Source organism: Aplidium turbinatum, chromosome 1, assembly GCF_918807975.1.
Source record: "Aplidium turbinatum chromosome 1, kaAplTurb1.1, whole genome shotgun sequence".
Taxonomy (NCBI): domain Eukaryota; kingdom Metazoa; phylum Chordata; class Ascidiacea; order Aplousobranchia; family Polyclinidae; genus Aplidium; species Aplidium turbinatum.
The window spans coordinates 51,115,107-51,141,489 of record NC_137472.1 but is presented as its reverse complement, the minus strand read 5'-3'; the positions used below and the strand labels follow the sequence as shown (position 1 = coordinate 51,141,489).

General features: G+C 35.7%; 1 protein-coding gene across 1 annotated transcript; it reads left to right on the top strand.

The window, feature by feature from the left end:
* The first annotated feature begins 1,531 nt into the window (after nucleotides 1-1,531).
* Nucleotides 1,532-17,102, top strand: LOC145771307 (neuropeptides B/W receptor type 1-like). Its single transcript, XM_082583052.1, has 9 exons — nucleotides 1,532-1,663; nucleotides 2,199-2,331; nucleotides 4,194-4,356; nucleotides 5,108-5,289; nucleotides 9,439-9,537; nucleotides 10,082-10,349; nucleotides 11,627-11,842; nucleotides 15,032-15,150; nucleotides 15,719-17,102. The coding sequence occupies exons 1-9, from the start codon at nucleotides 1,570-1,572 to the stop codon at nucleotides 15,933-15,935; spliced, it is 1,491 nt and encodes a 496-aa protein (XP_082439178.1). The 5' UTR covers nucleotides 1,532-1,569; the 3' UTR covers nucleotides 15,936-17,102.
* Nucleotides 17,103-26,383: the final 9,281 nt, after the last annotated feature.

Here is a 26,383-nt window from a genome sequence, read left to right as displayed (position 1 = left end):
ATGTACAGCACAGCCTATATTCATGCCTCTGCTTTATGGAGATCACTTGCTGGGTAGATTGTAGACTCTGTTCACTTGTGTTTGTTAGAACTTTCAAAATATAATAGTTATGATTGAGGCAGATTATAAGGTTTTAACGTTTGAGTAGCTGAAACCAGAAAGAGAAAACTCAAAAAACTCAGCAACTTTATTAAGAAACGTTTTTTTTCTTTTTTTTCTAATTTAAGTTTCAATTCAACAAATAGAAAGATACTATAGCATTCGCTAAACACAGGTCTTAAAACAAGTAGAACAATAATATTAGCAACTTGTACCAAGATTGAAGACCAAAGAAAAACATTGTCGACAAAGAAAAACATACCTAAAGCAACTAAAACATTGACAAATTTAGACACACCACACTTTTGGTGGCAGGTTGAATAAAAACGACTGAAAAAGTTATTGTGTATTGACTTTTATGCTTCAATCAGGCAATTTGTCTTGGGAAAAATGAAACAAGATTGCCAGTTATCAAATCAGAAAAACCTTAATTTCATGCACTTTGTCAATTTTGTCTTTTGACTAACAGTGTTGCTTGCAATTATTACAGTAAGTACGCTAAGCTAAACCACACACAAATTTTCCACAAAAAGCTATTTGTTTAATAAAAGTTTTGTTAACTTCTTTCCATTGCAATAGAAAAGAAGCTACAGAAATGCCACATTAGAAGCCATGAGAAAAGTTAGAAACATCAAAAATTTACAAAAATATGTTTTATTACAATTGTTTTTAAAGAAAATGAGCTTTCAGTTAGCAGTAAATGGCTCACATTGTTAAGTCTGTAGGTTTAGTGCAATTACATGCCAAACCGGATATTACTTGCAAGTTTAAAAATGACGCAATTGTGGAAAAAAAATTTTGCCTCATGATAAAGTAGTACGGCTTCAATGAATTGAGAAATGCAAAACACCAAGCTTTCTCCACGACTTCTTTCACCGACACCACTTGCAACTTTTTATTATGCCATGATGATGAGTCAGGTAACGAAATCGAGCGGGCATTTTGGTCATTTCTTTGGTCATCCCTGTTCCCATCACACGGGCCAAACCTGCTGAATTGGATTTTTATAATTTTTTTTCTACTTGACATAATGTATTTTCAATAGAATTACCTGTTTGATATCACGAAATCTTGCTATACAGTTATTATTGGACAAAAACAAAGTACAGTAGATCTGATTTATCAAGGTTTGACTGTAGATTGTAAAAATCGTGTCAACAAGAAAAATTTCTTGTGCAACAAACATGATTACGTTGTAATATGCTGCAACAGAGTTTCTTAATCGAAGTTTTTTTAACTAATATTTTTAAAAAAATTATCAATTCTTTGATTTAACATCGCCTCGGACGAATTTGTTTTACACTTCCTCGTCCATTTACAAAAAAAAGAGAGATATTTAAGATTTAATACTAAGCAGTTGTACACAAAGGGAATAGGCTACATATACTTTTGAAAGTTTTTTGGAGAAAAATTTGCTACTTAAAACACTTAAAAAAGAACAAAAACCCTATTGCACCTACTGATTGAACTATGGATGGGAGTGGATCAGGATCACCTTTTGGTGGAGTTGATTTCGAATTCCCTGGTGAAGCTGGAAGCGGTGGAAAAGTCGGCGATGAAGAAGGTAAATTATGAACTATCATCAAAATTTATCAAAGAAAGTAATAAGTATTATTTTTTACCACAGTTGCAAGCACACAAGTCTATCTGTAGACTTGTTAAAGCTATTTTAAGAAGGCTTAATTAGTTATATTCTGTAGAACTAAGCTAATTTGTTTTCAGACAGTCACAGTTTTGTAGTTTGTTTATCGACTTTTAAGATCCACTGCTAGCTTTTACCAACGCTAAAGGAGGTTTTCCGGAAGGCAGTTGCAAAACAATGCATGTAAAGCAGCATATTCCTGTTTTGTAGCAACACTTTTTGATTAATTCAATTTCGGTTCAATTGAATTTACTTTTTCTTTGTGCTAAAGCAGAAACAACGACATTGTGGAAATAAAATACAGTAACAGAACTAACCAAAGGATAAAGTGGCAAAATGTTAATGGTTTAAGACGTGCCTGCAAAGATCTACTCTCATTCTTCGGTACGTGTATCGATGAATGAATATGAAAAGCACGGTCACTAAACCTAATTGGTTGTTTGTTCTTAATGTTCAGAAGGCTTATCGACAATTTCCATTGTTCAAATTGTGTTCTTTCTTCTGATTTGCATCTTTGGGTTGCTGGCTAATCTCGTGGTGATGTTCATAGTTCTGGTGCTGCAAGAATTCAAAAAATCTGTGACACACTGGTAAATATCAGAACCCTATTTACTGTGTTATGAACAGCAGGCTATAGGCTAATATCTACTTTTAGTATGCTTATAGTAGCCAATAAACTGAAGTAGCCTACACACATAATACAATATAATAGCCTACATGCTGATTTTGAAATCATCCTAAACAATTCAATTAAGTTCTTATCAGTCATATGTCTATGGTGTTCCAGAATAACTTCTCTCCCAAATAATAACAAATGCTGTACTTTATAACGTCTAGTAAAGTACAAAAACATTTCTCTGCTAACTTAACTGTTTGGGCATGGGCAATTAGGCCATGTTGATTTCTTTCTTATAGTGTTTTAACTGTTGTTTAAGCGTTGCTCGAACGGGCGTCGGTTCGCCACTACTCCAGAGCACGCGATATGTCTTGATCAGACACTTAATGGGATGCTGAAGTAATGGAATCAGCGCGCTCGATGACTATATGTCCCTTCTCTGGGTCATGTAGTTCTTGTGTTGCTTTGTAATCGCTGTGCACTACATTTTGTCGCAATGGACACAATTTAAACGTAGCTTGATTAATTATTATTGTTAGACTACTAGGCCTACATCGTTTTAAATATTTGTGTAGATGTGTTTTCATGTCTTTAACCCTTAGAAGGTTAGACTCCTGGAATCTTGCTCAGTTTGGGGGGGGGGGGGCTATCGATTCTTCTTATGCTTTAAGAGTGATATCTCTGTTATTTTTTAATGCACGGTTTCAACATTTGAGATTCACTTTGTAAAATTATTCACACTGAGCATATCCGAAAATTAAAACTATTTGAATTTTAGAACTGCTGTAGTTGAAATGTTGAGGTGACGTATGACGTTTGGATTATTTGGTATTTTTTGGTAGAGTAATGAAGAACATGCATTGCAATGTTGTAATTAAATTTTTTTTACATAATCTCAATTTGAATCATTTGATTAACGAGGCCAAATTAATTACTTTCATCCCGATGGTGGGAAAATTTTGAACAATAGAATATGAAATATTTCAGAGGATGTGCTGAGAAATGCCTTATATCTCTCAATTTATCATCTTTATTCGCTCAAATTTCAGCTCAATAGAGGTGAATAAAAGTTAGGAAAAGTCAAGAAATCTCGTAGTCGTAGCCTCAGTGGTTTTCGAGATACAACTGTTGATACAATAAAGTTGAATTGACAGCCCCCCTCCCCCCAACCTTCAAAGAGTTAACAACTGAAAATATCAGGCTCATGATTACAAGCAGAGACACATCAGATCTCATACGAAAGAAGAAAAGCTTTTAATATAAATAGTCCAACATATAGATAAGCACTTGCCATTGCAAAGAAAGAAACAAAACTGAAAACCAATGATAATTTCATTCCCAGCTAATATCAATTTCAGGAATGACTTTTAAGAATAGCTCACCGTTCATGCCCATCTTTAAATGCAACATTATAGCAACAAGAACAAGTTGAAACTTATTTTTCAATCTCAGTGATTTGGTCTGGGTTAGTGGCTCAAAACTTTTTTTTGTAGACAGCACAGACAGGATTAAGTTTCATCAGGCTTTATTAGTTTTATGTTAAAAATTACTGCAATATCACTATACTAGTATATTTTATCACATTCTTTGCAGAGTTTAGTGGGGCAATAGAACCTGCCTTAATCTAGCTTTTCTTAAATGCTATAAAAGCCGTAGTTCACTAATATTTGGGCCATGATGACATGGCAGCCTGTAGCCCAATGTTTACAGTACTTTTTGAAATATCATATTGTGAATTTATATTGTATCAAAAATCATATTACAAAATATCATATTGTAAATTGAAGGAACATAATGATGATGATGATTGTAAATTCAATTTGTTTTGCTGTCAAGGTATGTGTTGCAACTTGCGATAGCAGATTCTGTTTTCCTTCTTACACTTCCATTCCAAGTGTCTGAGGAATTAAATGATTCTTGGATATATCCAGTGTGGATGTGCAAAGCAAAAGATTCCATACTCTTCATCAACTACTATGCCTCGATTATGTTTCTTATGGTGGGTAATTGGAAAATTTAAAACTAATCTTTCAGGGCAAACTGGTTTAGCCGTACCGTACATAGAAGACTACTGCAGATTTACTTTCATTACATCCATGCAGTTTAAACAAAGGATAGCCTACAGATCTTGGAGATTGACATGCCCGTGTTAAACTTTTATTTGAAACCTCCACTTCTTTGCTCTTTTCTTTTCCCTTTCTTTTTTGAACATTAATTGACTTTTATTTATGTAAAATGTAAATTTTAGTTTTTTGGACTAATTGTGCTGATATTGATTGACTATAATTTTTTTGTTTCGATCCAGTTGTGCTGAAGAGTCCCATTGGACGAAAACCGGCTCCACAACATAAACTATAACTTTTATTGAAATACTGTTGTGAATGTTAGCCTAGACAAATGTTTTGAAGGTTTAGACTGCAGAAAAAAAACTATTAGTTTGTTTTTCTTGGTGATTGCTTTTGTATTAGGTAAATGGCTCATTCGAGGAAGTGTCTTAGTACCACATCGCATTTTCCAGTTAGTTTTTTTTCCACTTTTTAATCCTTGACAGTTTATCAAAAACAAAATCAGCTTTCCGTTCTTTTGTCTCATCATTTCCAATGATATACTATCACCGGATTTCTATGTGAATCACACATTCAAACTACTCCATGGGAAGAAGATTTCAAGTTACGTGTCATTTTTGGTGACTTTGTGAGTCTGAATTCATTTTATTTGCATTAAAAAACATCGGTTTGTTTTGATTTCAGGTCATGAGCATCGATCGCTACATTGCTGTTTGTCACAGCTTTTCGGACAGGTTGCAGAAACTGAGAAAGCAAAACAGTGCGTTTATCATCACAGTTTGTGTGTGGATTGTTGCCATTCTTCTTGCAATTCCTGTCATGATATACAGTTCAACCGTTGGAACAGATCCGAATTGTCGGTGTTCGTAAGTTAACTTTCAATTTTTCATGTTTTTTGTTTGGTTGAATTATATCGTGAAACACAAAGTCCCAGACGGTATCTATTCTGAGATGCGTTGCTCAAGCGCACACTTCGAGAGTCGAACCAGCGCGGCGTGATCTTGAGCCGGGCGCGTAACCACTGAGCTAACGGGGCGGATATAAGTTGTTTTTTGGGATAAACTAATAATGAAAAATCCAGCTGATTGTTTGACTGTTGCGACATTTGTAACAACGAAACTAAAAAATATGTTCTTTGCACTGTAATCAGATTGACTGCTATCAAAAGACTACGAGTAAAGAAACAAAATGGAAAAGTTGCAAAATAGGTCACAGCTGAAACATAGTAACATTTCTATAAAAAAAATTTGGGAAACCAGAATTTCAAAGAAGCAAAAATTTCAAACAAAATAAACAATGTAAATATTGAAATAAAACAAAATTAAAAGGTAACCAGTGGATGTCGGGAGCTTGCTCCCAGACATTTGGGCAACTTTTACTTTGTTCTGATTGCTTTTTGCGTATTTTGTGCTGTAATAGCCTATTCTGCCTTTTCGTTGAAGATTTCCACCTTTTGTTTGACTAAATCCATCCAATTAAAAACTAGATTTTTTGTAAAAGTTGAAGTCACAAGGTTCGGCTTAAAATCAAATTAGGTTTTAAATCTTTTTTTTTTTATTTCAAAAAAATTTTAATTTTATTTTTGACAAAGTTTTACCTTGTTTTATAATGTATTGTACAGCATCACACAGTTTTTCAGAAAAGTTTTAGCTTTAATTATCCGTCTGCTGTGTCCCCACCTTACTACATAATATGGGAAAGCGGGGCAAAACGGACCTCCCTTTTCGAAAATGAAAAATGATAGCACCACCAATCCACCATGCCTTTACTAAATCGTCATAAACGACAAGAAAATGTTTTTGTGAAAACACGAAACCGATTCCATTTTGAACAAAGCAATGAGGAAAGATAATGTATTTTAGAGGATGTTGATGTAAGAAAGCCTAGTGAAAGTCAGTGTTGCCTGCAAAAATTGAAATGAAAATTGAATTTTTTGTTTGCTAAATTAATTTTAGAAACATAATTCTTGATTAATCACAAACAGTTGGAGTTTTTTGGCTAAACAATTTTTTTCAAAAGTGTTTTATGCGAAGCATAGTGCAAGGGCAAAACAGACCCCCAAGTAGGGCAAAACATTTCTCTAAAAAAACAGACGAAAACGGAAGCATTCTTCTAAATTCTCTTCTACAAAAAAATAAGATAAAGCTTTGGTAAAGAGTTTGCTTTGTTGAACCGTGGAAAAATAAAAAAAAGTAACTTCAGCGGGTTTAACATGATGAATTACATACACAAACATAACATAATTAAAAATAAACTCTAACGTTTTCGACACGTACGTATGCCCTCATCAGGAATTGCATATCTGCAATAGACATAAAATGAAAATTTTAAGGTAAACTGTATACTGTAACTGTATACTAACGACACTCCAGACTGAAAAGCACAAACTGAACGAGTGACATAGGAATGATTACACGTAAATTAAATGGTGAAAAACAGATCACATGAGGTGTAAACTACAGGCATTTGACAAACAAATTAGAACACACACAAGATTAACGATGAGCCACAGACGAATAACTGCCGGTTAAGAGACGGATTATTACGTTTGATTCTTAAGGCTTCCATGATCTTAGTCTGAAATTCATATCTACCTCGAGAGATCATGTTAAACCCGCTGAAGTTACTTTGTTTTATTTCTCTATGGTTCAAAAAAAATAAGACTCGACTATAAAAAGTTTTGAAAAGCTTTCCAGTAAAATCTGTTGTTGAGAGATTAACAAAAAGGTTAAAACTTAAGAAATTTTGGAGGAAAGTTTTTTTTTTTCCGAAAAATCTAAAGCAGCTGTTGTTGGTAATTCTTCAACTAAGGGGTTTTGCTTACTTTGTGGAGATCTCTACCAAGATCACACTATAAAAAAAGAAGATTGGATTCAGTGCAACAAACGTAAAAACTGATTTCACTGGAAATTTTTTCTGACTGCGCTGGGCTTTTTCATACGACTTGTGTGTAGAGAGCAAGTTTGAACGAGACTTTGCGGTAATTATTTATGATTTATTTTCGTATGTGTTTGCCCCTTTTGCGGTCCGTTCTGCCCCATGCAAAAAATTATCATTTTTACGAAAAAAAATACTACTTTCGGCTGTGTTTTTTAGCACAAGCATAACCTATCAGCAGGCCTTTTAATTGCCAACTAGCCGATCAAAAAATGCTTTGCAACAATCAAGAAAAACGATTTCTCCCTTTAAGGGTCCGTTTTGCCCGCCTTCCCCAACGTACACAAAGCACATTTCACCTCAAACTTTTATTTATAGAGGAAAAAGTTAATTTCTCTGTTAACGAGTTAGGCGAGCAATGTGTTTCGTTTTATAACTTTGTATCAGAGTATTTTCATAGTTTTTAATGGGCACAAAAATGTACTGCTCCTTATGTAGGCTGGGCCTAGGCTACTGTTGAAAGCAAAGGATTCAGGGAGGCACGTGATCTCGTGCTCCTTTGCATTACATCACCTATTTCTGAAACATACATCATTGCAAAAAATGAATCAAAACCTTCCATCATACACAAAGTACAATATCACATAATTTACAATGTTGCTCGGTTAGACATGGGTTCTTTCTTCGGTTGTAGGTGAAATTGTTAAATTAACGAGGTTTTTGCGTGCTTTTTAAATCTAAACAAATGATCTTTTTGATTGTTCACTTGTGTGTTGCAATAAAAATAAAGAAAAGCGATTTTGCACTTTTTAACTGTAGGCTACTCTCCATTTAACGTTACTTTAAACTTACGGAAGTAAAATCTTCTATATTCCACAAAAGCAGAAACAGGGGAAAGCCGTGTATTATGAACCCCCTAACAATAAACGTTCCTAATTTCACAACTTCATTGAAAATATGGACAATATTTACAGAACAGCAAGCTAACATCCTTACCTATTCCCCATCAATACATTAGTATGTGATATTTTGCAATAAAAAAGTTATTTCAATTTTATTAATTTACCAAAAGAGTTCATATTACACAACCCTCTGTGTAATATGAACTCCTGTGATGTGTAATATGAACCACTTTGAATCTTTGCTGAATAGAGGTGGATTGACTACACAAAACTGCACTAAAGCAAGCCACATTACATGTGCAGCATAACAAAATTTATTACCATAAGGTTTTCAAATAATTTACACCAATTTTAGTAAACATGCACTACTTTTTTAATGTAAGCATTAAATTCACAAAAAGATAAGCAACATTTAATCGAATGACGTGCACTGCATTGAGAATGCTGGTAAAATTGAAGTCTGAACCCCAGTTTACAGAACCCACAACCACTCCAGTTTACAGAACCCCAGTTTACAAAGATTCATTACACCATCATAAAGCACTTAGTTATATGAACCTGGGTTCATATTACACATTCAGCTAGGGTTCATGTCACACACTTGTGGTGATTCCAGTTAAAATGCTGATAAACAACTAAATAATGCATTTTTTAAACAAAACTTGTTGTGATTTCCATCATCAAGTTTATTTGAGGGTATATTAATCAAAAAATTACAAGTCCATTGATACACTGATAAAAAAAACAACAATTTCTCCATCTGCAAAATAATATCACACAAGCTTTAAACCTTCATACCCCCAAAACTTCAGCAACACGCCAACTTTCAACAAGAACATTTCCGGTCGAATGACCAGCAAACTTACTTAATTCAAGCTGTTAAAAGTCAAACATTGTTATTGCCACGGTTTCTGAAAACAACAGGGGGTTCATAATACACAGCAGTTCATATTACACGGCTTTTCCCTAATTTCTTAGAAAAAATGGTATTTATTCCTTTCAAGTTACACTTACTGTATTTAAAACTACCTTGAAAAAATGAACAGAAACTCTGATCCAGGAAGGTACGGTTTAATGGGCATTTTAGGTAGCAAATATACTTAGATTGTTGTTCACTATTACGACTAGGAGTTGTTCTTAGAAACATAAAGTAAGAAAAGAAAGTGTAGAAGCAGAAAAGAGCGTTCTTCCTGGCTGTCAGCACAAGGCTGAGTACTCACTAATTTTGATTTTCAGGACCGTGTTTCCTGAAGTTCGAAATGTTACCGCAGAATGCATAGCAGAAGATCTTCGTCAAGATGAATGTGACGAAATTGATCCAACCATAACTTGCCAGTATGTGCAAAAAGTTTCTTTTGTGGTTTACTTTAATCTACGGGTTTTCTCAAACACTGTCTTATGAAAAATGATAGAGCTTCATTTTATCAAGCTGATATGGATTTTTGACTTCCATAGGCTACCGTTTATTCAATTTGACCAAGTGTTACTACTATTTGCATCTCATTAGTGTTACTACCATTACATTTTTATGACAACACTAATTTGTTTCCGGGTTGTGGTTATTTCATACGAAGACAACGATTTCAATACGAACAAAATAAAATTCTAAATGTGATCATAACGTACTGGCCAAATAGCCATTTTTTGAAAAAGATCATTTTTTATTTATATTTTTTAAACTAAAGTCTGCACAAACTGATAGTTATTAAATGCTCATGAAGTGATAACAGCTGTAATCATATCATGAGATATAAACAAAAAAGGAACAGAATAAACGAAAAAATGCTCTTTTCTCACAAATGGCTGATATTGGCCAGCAGTACTGCATATTATAGCCTACATTTAAAATATGCGCATTTACACAAATGTCATAAAATAGCATTATTGACTTGGGAAGCGGAGATGGCAGTGGGAGTGGTACTGGTGGAGGATTCGAGAATTATGATTTGGAGAACTTTCAAGAACTACTGGAACAAGAGCGAGCAAACCAAAATCTTACTGTGAATAGAGGGAATGCATCACTGGGAAATGAGTCATTCAATTTACAAGACACTCTAGCACCTGAATGTCATTACTTCAACCAACCTTATGGGTGGAAGGCCTTTCTAATTTTCAACTTTTGCGTGATGTTTCTTCTGCCATTTATTGTAAGTTCTATTATAATTAACTTTTCTTTTGTGAAAGAGCAAGCATTTGCATTCGATTGCATAGTTTATGGAGAAAAAATAACTTACCTAATTTAACATCTTAAATAAATGTAAATTCAAAGCATGTAATCTATAATGGTTGATTTTTTTTTACATTTATTTAAGATGTTTGTGTAATGTAAATGCAGGGACAAAATAAATTGCTAGTCTTTGCAATTCCTATCAAAATATGATTGCTTTATCTATAAATTTAATCTTTATCGAAAAAACAAACAATAGTGAAAATATCAAAAGCATGTATTGTACACAATGCTACACTCGTAGCAATACTGATGACTGCTGTATAAGAGAGCATCAAGAATACAATAGATATGTTTAGCTCAACAACGTAGAGTTCAAGTTAATCTTACTGCAATAAGTGTATTTCGGCAAGATATTTATTGATGTCTTCTGCAAGTCTTACACAAGTAGATAAACAATATCTGGTGAATAAAAAAATAATCAGCAACCCTAACAAGAAGTATAAAAAATGATATAAACGCAGTGTTGAACCACTAATCAACTTTAGTCTGCAAACATCCTAATGAAATACAATAAATTACATCTTGAACAATTAGGGCAGTGGTTCCTATAACGTGGTGCCGCGAACTATTCTTCACATTCATTTTTTATCTGTCTTCAATTTTTCCAAAACAAAAAGCAAACAAATTATTCCGCTGAGTACCCAGCACTTCGAATCTGTAGTAGAAAAAAAAAAATTAGAATCATTTTCTAACGTTGTGAACAAAAAATTATGCGTGGGTAAAAGATCCATTTTTTTCTTCGGACTCTCATCTGATTTTGAATCTTAACGAGGGAAGAAAATTGGCAGCAGTGGCCGAGTGGTTAGCGCGTTGGGCTCGCAGTCGAGAGCCTGCATGTTCTACTCCAGCCACCCGTACTTGCAGTTGTTTCTCTGGGCAAGAAACTTTACGATAATTGCCTCTACCCAGTGGAGTAATGGGTAGTACCAAATTTAAGTCATAAGTAGAGTAGACAATCGGAAACAGTCATTGCCGTCGGCTGCAGCGTGGGTCAGGTGTACGTCGGAAGGCGTACACCGATGCATAGCGCTCAAGTCTGCTTTCCCGCAATGCAGGGTAAAGATATGAAAAACAAACCACTTAATTAGGGTGATAATTGCTGTAATAAGGCAGGCCACAGACAGTAGTGCAGTCTGCAGATTGGTATTCACAGAATTATCTAAAATTGACTACCACAAACAAAAACTTTTCCAGGTGATGTGCGTGTGTTATGGCTTAATATTGAATCGACTTTCCGCTACTAAGATGAAGATGGCAAATCCAAATTCAGACAAAGCAAAAGCCCGCGCAGATATGGAACGCAGACGAATCACGATCATGTGCGCTGCCTTAGTGTTCACATTCGCTGCTTGTTGGTGCCCTTTCCATGCTATTCACCTTGCAAAGATTGATGGAATTACAACGGCAAATGTAAGTGAATGTTAGTTATAAATAAAACGCAAGAATCTTTGACATACAGCCGTTTCAAAGTGCAAGCTTTGGAATATAAGTCAATGTTCTATAAAAAGGTATACTGAATTTATTTTGTGGTGATATGACTCATAGTCAGTTTAGGTTTGGGATTTAAAGTTAACTTTTTTTAATTTTGTTATTTATTTTATTGTAATATCTTGCGATGTCCTAAAAACAAAATAACTATTTTTATTGCACTCAGATGAACAATATTGTATATATTTCAGAAATTTAGGCTTTTATTACTGCAGTTAAATTTCTTATTTAGGAAAATTGTAGTACAATTCACAAACATTAAAATTTTGAGCTGTAAAACTTAAATATTAGGCTATGTAATTGTAAATAACGAGAAATCAGATGATTCCTGTTCAGATTTTTGCTTTGAATAATTCAGTTAGGTTTAAAAATTCTGACTTTATAAGCATCGACCAGCAATCTTATATGAATAATATCTATCAATTTGTGTGATTTTTCAAATTCAGGTTAATAAGTTCCACCACAATAATTTGATATTTCACATGTCTCAGACCTGAAAATGCTTTCTAGTGCTACAACGTAATCTGTACAGATAGTAGCCTACCTGAAATACAAAATCTGTTTACATCTATCTATGTAGACAGATAATCGATAACAGCTTTATAAGACTGAATTGCATAATTCAAAAAATAATACATAAAATAAAATAGCTACATAACTTCAAACGTTTTCGGCAAAACTTTATGCCCTCGTCAGATGATCAGATGATGAGGTATTTTGTTTAGGAAAATTATGTTTCTTTATCACCTAAACCTAACCCTAACAATTTTGGGAGCCTAATGCTCTATTTTCATCAAGTCAAGGGTGAATTAGTTAAATAAGAATTTAAAATTGAGTACAATGATATCCAGCGTGCGACTGTAACTGTACAGTCGCACGTTTCGCTGCTCACGCCAAATCTAGTTTTGAAAGCTCTGACAAAAGCGGGCGCGGAATGCTGATCAGACCGCAATGGGCCAAATTTTATTGAAAATCGTTTTATGGTAGCAAGTTAAACACAAAGAACGTGTACAATCGCCAAGTCAGGTTTTTCCTTTACTGTCTCTTTAAGGTTTGTATTTTTCAATATTGAACTTTTTTATTTCGTTATTTATTTTATTGTGATATCCAGCGATGTCCTAAAAACACAATAACTATTTTTATTGCACTAAGATGTACAATATTGTATATATTTCAGAAATTTAGGCTTTTGATATTGTAGTTAAATTTCTTATTTAGGAAAATTGTAGTACAATTCACAAACATTGAAATTTTGAGCTGTAAAAGATAGATATTATGTAACTGTACATAACAAGAAATCAGATCAGTGCCGGTCTTTGGGGTGTGCAAACCGTGCGATCGCACAGGGCCCGCAAATTAGGGGCCCGCAATTTACTCAGATAATGCAGTAATTTTTGTCCTTTCTAATGGAAAAATTCAACAAAAGAATTAGCAACAAGAAAACATAGAGACACAACCTATTTCGTACCCTGAACATTTTGTACCCTGAAAAGATCGAGAGAAAAAAAACAACAGAGCAGAAGTCGCTGATCGGAGTTGCCGCAAACAATTCAAAATTTCTCTCGATCTTTTCAGGGGACGAAATAGGTTGAAATTCGATTTTATTGACAGCGGACAGCACCATTTTACAGTAATATTCATACCCAAATTTTTGTTAAACATACTCTCAGAATGCCCCAAATTCAAAGTAATTGTTCAAACTTTTCTGAGGGAGGTCCCCCCAGACCCCCCGCCGCTGCGTGTTGCCTTTGGCAAACACACCATCAGGCAACGCCCGCCGACCGTCAAACAACACCCTTCCCTTTCAAAATACCTAGCTACGCTATTGAATTGGATCATTGTCATTGGGGCCCGCAAAGCATATTCCGCACAGGGCTCGAAATACCCCAAGACCGGCACTGATCAGATGAGTTCTGTTCAGCTTTTTGCTTTGAATAATTCAATTAGGTTTAAAAATTCTGACTTTATATTAAAGTATCCACCAGCAAGCTTATCTGAGTAATATCTATAAATTTGTTTAATTTTTCAAATTCAGGTTAATAAGTTCCACCACAATAATTTGATATTTCACATGTCTCAGACCTGAAAATGCTTCCTAGTGCTACAACGTAATCTGTACAGATAGTAGCCTACATGAAATACAAAAGTTGTTTACATCTATTTTTGTAACTTATTTACAACACTCCTTTGTACTTCAGCTTATGATTCTTAAATTTCATGTTGAGTACAAATGTTAGTTTCGTTGGTTTTCCATTTTTATTCTCGGACTGACAAAAGCCTTTGATGCTGTAGGTTATTCCTGGTAGCTTTGCATACTGGTAGTGGTAGAGGCTTTTGGCGCAGGGCCAGTCACCGAGATTGGCGGAGTGAAGTTTCCAATGGTTGAAATGTTATTGCCGGAGAATCATGCCATCCACTAAGGGCCGCTGCATGGAAAGCTGAATGAAGGGCACACCACGAGAGCCGAAGCAGCGCCGCTTGATCTGGAGTCGAGCGCTTAATTACTAACGTGTTGGTAAGGCAGTGGTCATGAGCCGGAGAGAAGCACACTTTACAAATGACATTTGTAAAGTAATTTGAAAAGGCTTAAAAACAAAACGGTTGGAACATCTGGTCAATTCGAGTATTATTAACTAAAAAGTTCAAGAGAGGAAATTAAATACAAATTGAGCAAGCGTTTCAAAAACTAAACTTTTTACATTTTTGCATCATTTCATTTTATCTACATTGTTTTCATTTTTCATTTAACAGCGCTGAAATGTAATTTTTAAAACTTTGGTGAATGTGAGTTAAGAACTGCATTTCAGGCTCTTTAATCCTTGTTTTGATTAAATTGAAAGAACTTTTTTACACTATGCCAAAATCAAATGTACTTTTTATTGTAGCTACGTCACACTTTAAAAAAAGTCGAGGTTTTGCTGTCTTAGATCTTAATATGCTTTTTATAAATATTAGAATATACGCATAATTTTTTGCACATAACGGATGCAACAGGCACGAAGTATGACGCCATAACAAATAAAGTAAAAAGTTTAATTTATTCTGAATTAGTGCACGACTTAGTTTCCATAGTTTGTATAGACTTGTTTAATGGATCGGCTACTTTTGTAGGGCCAAGGAAATCCATGCCTAATTGCAACTGTTGTTGGGACTCTCTTGGCATATTTGAACTCAGCATTGAATCCTTACTTGTACACGTGCCTGGGGACAGGGTTTGGCCGAAGGTTAAAGTAAGTTATTTGCATTCAGGTGTAATGATGGATCCAAGGAAATGATTGAGGAGATATAATAAAATACGAAAGAGTAACTTTATTCACGGTGCATTTGCAAGTTCGGATTAATGCTGACCTACACATTATTCCGTGTTGTTGAAACCGCCCCTCTTAAAACGACTCGCTGAATCCACCCCTGTTAAAGTAGATGTCATTTTGATTGTGTGTGAAAGCTTTACTTGTATAGCTACTTAATTTATGATCGTAAACGTCAAGTTTGGGCTAGCAAACAGAAAGTGGAGTTAAATAGATCAGTCAGGGTAAAAACAGCGCTCATGAAGCACATGATCTTAAAAACTTGCACACGACAGTTGGCAAAAAGTACTATAATTAAACCACAGCATTACGATATTCCTGTGAAAACCTCAAAGTGACAATTCTAACATTAACATCTGTTTCCACTTTTTGTGCTCAAGTTAAAAAAAAAACAAAAAAAATACTTAAGCAAAACAAATTATTTTTCAGTCTATTGCAGAAGAAACGGTTTTAATATGAATAAATTCTTTTAACAACATTTTGACTTCAGGTCACTGAAGTCTGCTCCAGTCATGAAGCCCGTGATGGCAATGTCGATTATGAAAAAGAAAAGCAAAAAGCCAAAGACGACTGAAGAAAGAACCCATGATATCAAATCGTCAGAAGAAACTGGGAGATCATCTAACGACCATCAGCTTTCTAGCACACAAAATCAATCTACAATGGTCACAAAAGCAATTGTATCAAAAGTCAGCGAAAGTTCGTGATGAGTTTCAGCGTCTAACATGGAAGAGCCATTCAGCATCTAGCTGCTCCTTAGGAAATCACAGTATGAAAGAATTGTGGTCCGACATATTGTGAAATAAAATGTTTTATTATTCCAAAACATTAGCCACGTTTACAATAAACTGTATGTTTTTATGATAAGCTGCTGTTTAGAAGTTGAATAACGTAAAACTTAATGCCCTTGTTTATCATTTCTCAAAAACGTTATTTTGCTTAAGTGCTTGTAGGTTGGTCTAATGTTGCGTTTCCTCTTGATCATACAAATGAAACCTTGTTTCCTATCTTCTTCCATCTTTCTTTGTTGATGTACAAAAATTTATTTTCCTTATTTACTTTAAAAGAGTTTATCAATTTCACAGCCGTGCCACAAATTAGGAAAAACATTTTAAAAAAGAGTTTTGAAATTACAATTGCTTTGTGAAATTGCAATGAGGCCGCATTATGTTGCAATTATTTTGCGTTTTTTTAACAGTTGGTTTTTATCAAAAAGCTAAATGTCTACAGATGTTGGAACAATATACTTTACATAGCCTACATACGCATGCACTGAGAGAAGCTGTTTAAATATCATAGTGTTTCATTTTCTTGCTGTTTTCACCCTAACCTCCCATATCTGACACCCGATATATGACGTTTACCATCAATCGATTCAAACGCAACAGACTACGGCTGTCATAAATCCAGCCCAATCATATATCTGAACATCATCAAAGTCATATAACTTGGATATAGAACCCACCTCCAAGGTTACATCTGTAAATTCATCGTTGAGGTTCAGTTTTAAATCTACTCCTTACGGTTAGATGTTTTAAGTTGCATCCTGGAACAAATTTCATCATATCAAAAAGGTAAGCTCAATAAAGTTGAAAAGATAATGCAGCGGCGTTTATGATCATTCACTGACATTCTATCCCTGCCGTATTCATCAGGCAAAAGTTTTCATCCTCCTAACTGCTGGTGAGGCTAAATTTATCTAAAGGTTAAACGAGAGTGAAAAAATGTTGCAAATCAATGATATGGAGCAATACACTTCTATCAACAGTTGAACCTTTCTCGTTTGTCTGGTTTTTCCTTGAATTGTATCAGAAACTGTAAATATTGTGTTGTGCTGTACATAAATAAAAAAAATTGATGCTTTTCAACACCGAGTTTGACAGACTAAAGTTTCCGATTGTTGAAGTATTATTGTCTGTGGATTTTTCCATTCACTAAGTGTGCAGCTGAATGGAAGCATGCCCTTTATATGTTGCCCAAGTGCACACACGAGAATCGATCCAGCGGTGCTGGATCTTGAAGTCAGGCGCTCAACCAACTGAGCTATTGGAGCAAACGCTTGATTTATCCCATTTTGTCACTAATATAGTAAGTTGAGTTTGAGACAATACCCCTGCTGCACTCTGTGCAATCGAGGCAAAAATATTTGATACCGACTCCGTAAATATTTCCAATTTAATTTCGACTCAAACTGCACTACAGCGCTGCAGATGATCGTGATGTTGAACCAAAAATAACCACCTCTAAGTTTTTTGAAAACCTACTCAAACTCAAAAAACGCAAAAATATCTCTCGACTTTAACTTCACAGCTGTGATTTACACTGCGCTTATGCAAGATATTTTTGTTTTCATGTTCTCACAAGTGGGCATCAGTACTTTTAAAGTATTCGGCACTGGTACTCGGTACTTGCCTTCAAAGTCGATACCGGTAATCGTAACTTATTTTAAAATGTACTGAATTACTTTAGCGGTCGCTCAGCACCGGCAGAGGTAGCTCGGTACTCGTAATTTTGGAATTTTGGAAAAAGGAAAAATTTCAAGTGTTGCAAATAAGGAAATGTTTTTTTGCAGTTGATTACGATTAAACCACTGCAATGGCGATCGGACTCGTGTTAGTTGTACAGTACTTCACTCTCTCTCACTAGTTTCACGCGATCTCACTGTTTTGAAACACATGAATGCAACGTTTCGATTGTGTGAACTACTTGTTCAAATAGTACGCCCATTGTAAGAAGCTACATTTTGATTGATTAAATCTTTATCATCGGACTGGGAAAGCTTCTTGTAGAGCTTAATCCTGATAGTTTCGCATACTTGTAGAGGCTTTGAATCACTTACGCAGGCCCGGTCACCGAGATTGATAGAGTAAAGTTTCCGATTGTTGAAGTCTTGTTGCCGGGGAACTATTCCATCCATTATATGCCGCTGAATGGAGAGCAGTCCTTAACGTGCGTTGCTCAAGCGCACACACCGAGAGTCGAACCAGCGCGGTTTTGATCTTGAAGCTTCTTCACTTACGTAACCAAGTGAGCTGTCGGAGCAGTCCGGATTAAAATGGCTTTTTCAAGAGGATTAAAATGGCTTTTTTGAGGGGATTAAAATGGCTTTTTTGGGAGGATTAAAATGGCTTTTTCGAGAGGATTAAAATGGCTTTTTCGAGAGGATTAAAATGGCTTTTTCGAGAGGATTCAAACGGCTTTTTCGAGAGGATTAAAATGGCTTTTTCGAGAAGATTAAAATGGCTTGTTTTATGAGCAGATCACTGTATGTTGCTGCATGGGGCACAGCTGTACTTGAAATCACGTGTTATCTCAAAATGGAACCTGTGGTCTCGTGAAAACTTTGATTTCTTTTTGTTGTCTATTTGTAATTGTTTAGATTATGGATCATTAGCGGCACGTAGTGGATTGAACATCAGTTCAACAACAAGCGTAAACCACTTTCGATAACTGAGCCTGCCTCATTATTTTTGTTTGGATGCAAAACAAAACGTACATAAAACAGAAACGCACATTGTGCATCCAATGAAAGAGTGTGAAAGACCGTAGCCCTAAAAAGGCGTAGAGGTCGTCGAGTCTGCACTCTCTCATTCAAATCCTTCAAAACTTCATTTCTCAACTTCTCTTCATTTCACACATTTTATAACTTTGTTGATTCACTTCATTTCAGTGGCGGATCCGGTGGGGGCAAATGGAGCAAACCTTCCCTAAAACACTGCTTAGGCGCTGAGCTTATTAGTTATTTCCTTGTAAAAGCACAAGCATTTCAAAATGTTTGTTTGACAATCTGCTGCGTTTGAGATACATAATGTCCTTACCAAGTGAAGTGTTAGGAGGTAGGTTATTAGTTATCACTTATCAGTGGCTAGTTAATTTACGTTGCTTTTTTCTGACGCCGACCCGCCGTCTGTAATAGCTGGTGGGTCGTTTTTGACTTTTTTTCGAAATTCAAAAACGGCTAGTCATAAAAAGTGGCACATGCATAAAAAAGTTACGTTTGCAAAATTTCATCAGTTTGGGGGTGCATCTTCTGCCCCCGCAGGGGGGTCAAACTTTCAATTTTTCGATAAAAAGGGGAAATTTCACTTTCCGTTTTAACATAATTTTTTTATAATTTTTCTTCTGGCTAGTTATAAATTGTAAGTGGGTTGTACCCAGAACTTTCCTATGTAAAGGCATGTTCGAAGCTTAAGGTTTACTGCCCCCGCATCGACGACCAAAATGCTGAATTTTCACCAATTTGAGATGCAATTTTGTCATTGCTCAATAAACAAACTTGTTGCAAAAGGGCGAGATGGTGCTAACGCAGTACGCTCATTTATGTTCTGTCCACTAACTTTGCAGGATGATACGAATTGACAAACTATAAGGCGTAGTCTTGCTTAAATTAAAAGCAATAATACGCTTGATCAGTTACAGCTATAAAACTCAACCTATAATTTACTTCAGAATTAAATCAATATGATCTGCAGGTTCCGTCAATGGAATGTATTGTACAGTTTCGACGTGAATTGTTATCATGATTTTGTTTACACAAATTTATCATTGACAAAAAAAAAAAATTAAACATTCACTTGATAGGCTACTACAAGAACCACATACAGGAGTAAACTTGATTTCACAGCAATGTAACGATAAAAAAGAACTTGTGTTAACAAAAAAACGAAATCGTGTCAATATACAACAAACAACATGGGCTTTAACCAGTTCACCAGATTATTGTTCAAACTTAGTTCTGGTTTAAGTCTAATGAATCGTACAATCTTGTTTCGACTGGAAACGAGGATTTTTTTTCCTTGTAGGCTACCCATCTCTTTCAATGCTGTCCACCACATGTGATGAGGCATCTGTTACGAGTTTAATGGCTCTCTTAGCGGCTTGTGTGTGGCATGGAAACATAGGAAACAACTGTTGTGGAGGCATCTTAGTTTTGATGTGCTGTTCTATCACACTGCTTGTCAACACCACGCATCACTGGAGGTTCCGTAACTAGAATATTTTTCCAGTCTATCCTCTCAAAGTAGCGTTCGGAACTGAACTGCAATATTGGCAGGGTGAATTTTCGCTGACAAGTGCTGTGAGATGATAATATTCTTGAATTGAAAATTCTTCTCCATCCTCGTTCCCTTAGATACTCTTCGGTATCACATATCATTGCAATCAAAATGTTTTCAGGGTGGGCATAAAAAGCATTTCTCTGTAGTAGCCTACTTTGTTGACGATATTGTGAACTTTATTCGATAGCTTCTGAGCAGAGTGTAAAATTTTAAAGAAATGTTTTGGGCCATTAGTGAAATTGCTTTCGTTTTTAATGGCAAACCATACTGGAATGTAAACATTCATAATGTTGCCCACAAGTTCCACCAATACAACTGACGGTTCGTTAGATGCAACATATACATAAACGTAGAATTCTATTGGCTGTGGTCAACCATCTTGAGTGGTTCATCATACCTGGACTCCTGCAGTAGCCTACATACGAAATGAATTGATATTTCTCCACTTTTCACTGCTCTGTGCATGTACAGAAGATATTTTTGGTTAGTGCTGAGATCATTTTCATCAATTTAAATCTATGGTGCCGGAACTGCTTTATATTTTACAACATTTAATTGTGTGACAGTAGTTAGCTTCTTTCCAATGGGCCCAGTGAAGCTATCAGATCCGCTAGTAGCCTATTGCCACCCAGTTCTTTTATAAGATGCCTGAGAGGCAAATCGTTACCGTGGAGTAGGCATATTAACCATTGAAGTGGCTTTAGGGAATGATCTTCCAGGAGCTTTATCACGCCGCCTTTTTGACCTATATTTACTGCGGTTCCATCGCATCCAATTGCTATTACATTATAGTAGCTAATTTTATTGGATACAAGATATTCAAGAATCCCGGTAGCCATTGACACACTGGATCCGTTGGCTGCAGTAAAATGACCAATGAAATGAGATCTTGGCTCCTCAAGTAAAATAATGTGCTCTTCAACTGCGAAACGTTTTCGAAGTTGCCCAGCAATTTCATCTTGTTGGATGGCTTGATCTTTTCGGCAATCAAAATATATGCTTTGCAAATTTAGGCACATGATATTTTCCATTTGAACTTTAGGCTAAACCTCAGTTTTTTTCTCACTCGTCTCACTTTGCTTTTATCTATAACAGATTGAGATTCGCTATCCGTTACAACTCCTGCATTTTGTAGAAGTGATGAAACAATAAGTGCTGCAGACCTATCTGAAATACCACTACGAGGAAAATACTACTAAACTGGAAGTAGCTTTGCTTTTTCTGGAGTTTTTCGAGGCAAAACTGGGCTGATAATCATAATCTCCGCAGCGTTCGTTATTGGATGACAAAGTTTCTGAGCTTGAATAAGAAGTTAAAGGTGTCTTAACCAAAGCGCTACTTGTGTCTGCTCCTGGGTCTTCACGTAAAGAATGGAATCGTTCTGATCTTGCGACTCTCCTCTGAAAACGTTTTAAATTAGATTTTGTGGCCGATTTAACAAGTTTATCAATCACCATTATGCGGGTTGTTCTTTGATCAAGAAGGAACTGTTGTTCCGTTACAGGGACACGATTTTCCTGCGGGCAAGTAGATTGCTGAAAATTGGAACACATACAAGAACCGATATTAAATAATTTTTGCTTGCAGATTCTTTCATTTGCTCCAAATTTTGCTGAAATTTAGGGTCACCTCTAGACTTTGACTTCAAAAAGGTTATTCGTTTTTTATTTGTAACTCTTTATCACAAAACATATGGGCAGTGAAAGAGTTTGGACAGAACATAAATGAGCGTACTGCGTTAACACCATATCGCCCTTTTGCAACAAGTTTGTTTATTGAGCAATGACAAAATTGCATCTCAAATTGGTGAAAATTCAGCATTTTGGTCGTCGATGCGGGGGCAGTAAACCTTAAGCTTCGAACATGCCTTTACATAGGAAAGTTCTGGGTACAACCCACTTACAATTTATAACTAGCCAGAAGAAAAATTATAAAAAAATTATGTTAAAACGGAAAGTGAAATTTCCCCTTTTTATCGAAAAATTGAAAGTTTGACCCCTCTGCGGGGGCAGAAGATGCACCCCCAAACTGATGAAATTTTGCAAACGTAACTTTTTTATGCATGTGCCACTTTTTATGACTAGCCGTTTTTAAATTTCGAAAAAAAGTCAAAAACGACCCAGCCTAGTCTGTAACTGTAACAACATAAAAGACAAACTAGTAGCCGCTGGAAAACCTATTTCGAGCTTGGCTGCCCGCTACTACGCTATAGGGTAGCACATTGCTACCTAAAGGTAGTGGTCATGGGTAGCATTGTTGCTCATATGTTTTTTAACTAATTGTTGCGTATCCATCCATTGTTTTGCTTAATCGTTACGAAAGGATTGTTACGTTATGAAAAGTTACAAAAAATTTGCAGCAATATTGATAATCAAGATGCTAATTAAAAAGTGCCATCTTAGATTATATCGGAGAGCCAGATGAAACCATCAAAAAGCCATAACCTATATATGGCTTGCGAGCCATTGATATGACCTCTGGGATAGACTATCAACTGCAGCTGGCATAGACAAAGGTTCTTTATCGTTAGTGCGCCATTCTTGTGTATTCGACTTCTGACGAAATTGGTTTTTGAGACTGTTTCAATGTAGGAAAGACGATTTCGTCTTTTCTCGACTCAGATCAATCCAGGAGACGATAAACAAACTTGAAACTACATAATTGGATAGGTGAACAGCTGCCACAGAAAAAGATTGTTCATTGCTATCAGTCGGAAAGTCAAAACGTCAAACAAATTTAACTTTCATTGTGAAACTAGATTTTCCATGAAAATGAAAAATGACGCATAGCGCGTGACGCTTAAAATCGGCAAAAAAGTTGACGGCGCTATCACTTCCGTCAACTAATTTACTAAAAAATAAACTGAGGGGCTAGCCTCAGAGTTAAAAAAAAAATTGACGGCGTCAACGTACAACACTGCTTATGAGGAATGCAAGTAAGGGTGGAGCACGAATGTCTATTGCTTGGTGTGTTGGTGCAAACGATAATTTTGAAGATTATGATAGTTTCAAGCAGATATTAATTTGCTTCATCAATTATTTTCCTTAAGAATTTTTGCTACTAAACGTACAATTGAAGAAGGCGACCAATGCCATAGCGAGACCACCCTGTTATGACGGCCCTTTCAGTGCTGTTCAGAATATTTTTATATGGTGATACTGCACTTTGCATTGTGTTTCGAGACTTCTGTAACCTGACCACTCTTGTTTTCAGTCCGTGACCAATAAATATTGTGTCCAAAACTGCAAATATAACTCATGAAAGCGACTATTTTTGCTGAATAACTTACACGACTTTCTCATTAACATATTTGGCAATCCCACACACAAACGCACACACACACACACCCAAACAGGCGCGGATCTAGGAGTTTTTTTCGGGGGGGGGGGGGCAGAAAATTTAAAAATCAATCAAAACGAAAGAAAAAGATACAACAGATATGAACAATGATAGCCTACTACGACATATAGGCTACGATATGCTATAACATATACATTAAAGCAGCCATTTTCATCAATGGAGGGCCGGGCCCCCTGGCCCCCATAAATCTGCGCCTGCACGCACAATGAAGCACAAGACAGTGTAACCTTGCGCTTTTACCAAGAATTTGTGCTTGTTTTTTTTTTCTTTTTAGTCAACGTTGTTGGGCTTGTTTGTTTTTTTGGGTTTGCGTTGTTGATATTGTTTTCTTTCTTTTTTTACAACTCTAGCTTATTTATAATTTATGGTTTGTTTTTGAAACTAAAATTAAGATTTTGTTGTTGTGTTGAATATTTTTCCTTTTCCTTTTTTCTCGTTTCTAAGATATTAGTTGCGTGCCAGCACGTTACTGCACAAGCCTATGCCTCCACTGTTGCCAAGAAGAGAATTCTGTTGAAAAACTGAAGATTTTTGAGGTTAAAAGTCCTGGTTGATTTATTTTGACACAGTAAAGAACCCCTTATTTTTGGAAGTCACTTGTAACTTTGTAGAATTGTAAAGTTGAGTTGCATATTTTGGCTTGTTTTTTTTTTAGTCTTATTTACCTGTTTAGAAACATGACAATACTGGTACATAGCCTAACTTACAGTTTGCTTTTAAGGTGCATGTCCAACAGCTACATACATGATCTTCAGAAAATAAAATAGTCGAGATGTGAGGATTTGTAGGTCAATAGATCACAATCGAACGATAATGGAAGTCATCATACTTGAATTTCACCCTTGTTTGGAATCATCAGTGGTGCACACCTGTTTTGTCATAAGCAAAACTACAGCAGTTTTTTTTTTCTACTGTCATGCGGATATCAACATCCTTAAGTATGAAGCAGTTGTTGCAAGTAACCTTGTAACCAATCCTGAAGAGGTATCGCATCAATGTTATTACAAAACATTATCCGGCTCAGTTCTGTTAAAATATCATAAACATATCACAAACGTGATCAAGAAATGCCACTTTATTGACACACTCCTAGGAATAAAAAGTATTAAAAACTTCTGCAGCTTTACAAGCTATTTTCCCTTTGTTTTTGCAATGACAAAGCTTAAGTAGATTTTCTGACGCATATCAGTTTATGGAACGGGATGCCTAACATTGCGATAATTAAACGTTTTAGAGATCTTTGTGCGTAGCTTTATTATTAATAGCATGCGAGTGACAATGTTCATTGTTCAGGCTAAAGAATGGACTTTAAAACAAACTGTTGCCAGAAATTTTCCGAGAAAGGGAAAAGCATTTGAAGTCAACTGTCAGACAATTAAAAGCGAGGAAAAGCCACTTAGTTGCTCTGATGTTATATAACACAAAATTCTGCTTTTGTATGTAGCCTATCTTGATATGTTTGCAGTCTACATGAAAGACTGTTGCAAAAGTTTGGGTAGAAAATAACTGAATTATAAATTAAATTTTTTTCTTGTTAAAAGAAATGTTTTTACAAAATTGGATCAGCTTGAAAAAAGTTAGAGACTAAAATGTTTTTGTGTACAGTAATACAGAACAGACCATTTTACCCTAGCATTAAAACGAAAAAAAGAACATGACCTTATTTGTTCTGGAGCAGAGAGTCAAGTCAATTCATTTTGTTTAAATAACGACAAGAGGGCTTGGAGAACTACCCTATAACAATACTAAACCACATAGTAAGCACAACAACAAAACAGGGTTGGGCATTATAGGTTTATATATAACATAACATATTAACAAATAATTTTAACAATCGAACGTTTTCGGCCTAACCGAAGCCCTCGTCATAAATCTGAAAATATCTGTAACAAATGCAATAAATTTTAACTTTTTAAACGTAACCAGTTAGTTGACTAAACAACGAAAAATACGCAGTGATTGAATACCAGCACAGAAAGAAAAACAACAATTTAGAAAACAGAGCAACAAGCAAAAAAACAAATTAAACTACATTAGGGTACGCACATCACTGTGCACTTGAACCAGACGTGTACGCCCCACTCCGACTGAAATCTGCAACTCCAAATCCACTTCTGTTACAAAAATATTTTAGGAATATTGACTCCAAACTCCAATCCGAATGCAAACGCAAAATGTGAACCACAATCTAGATTTTTACGGGTTATTACGTATAGCCTTTATACCTTTTTTGCCCAATGTCATGAAAAAAGTATACTTTTGGATGAAAAATTACTGCTTAGAAAATAAACCACAGAAGTAGCCTATACAAAAATAGCAACTGCACCAAGTACGACCTAAATATTTGTAGGCCATATTAAAAGTATCTACTGGCAAAAAATCAGACTCCAGCTCCAACCGGTCTACTGTTTTAGCCAATAATTTCATACTTCGCTTTTAAATACTCCAAAACTCCGGCTCCTGTACACATCTGATTTGACCCACCGCACGGAATAGCATGATACATCTACTGTACTATACTGTAGATCAGGGTTACTCAACTGGCGGACCGCGGTCCGAATCCGGACCCTCTGGGTGTTGAAGGTGGACCTCGGGCTTCAGGAAGAATAACCTCATTGCCACATGTTAGGGCCTCTTTAAACAGATTTCCATTAAGGAAAAACAATTTTTTTTTATCCAAGGAGCTGAGGGCTTCGCCCCCAGACCTCCCAATGCTTTGCCGTCTTCTCTGATGTGCG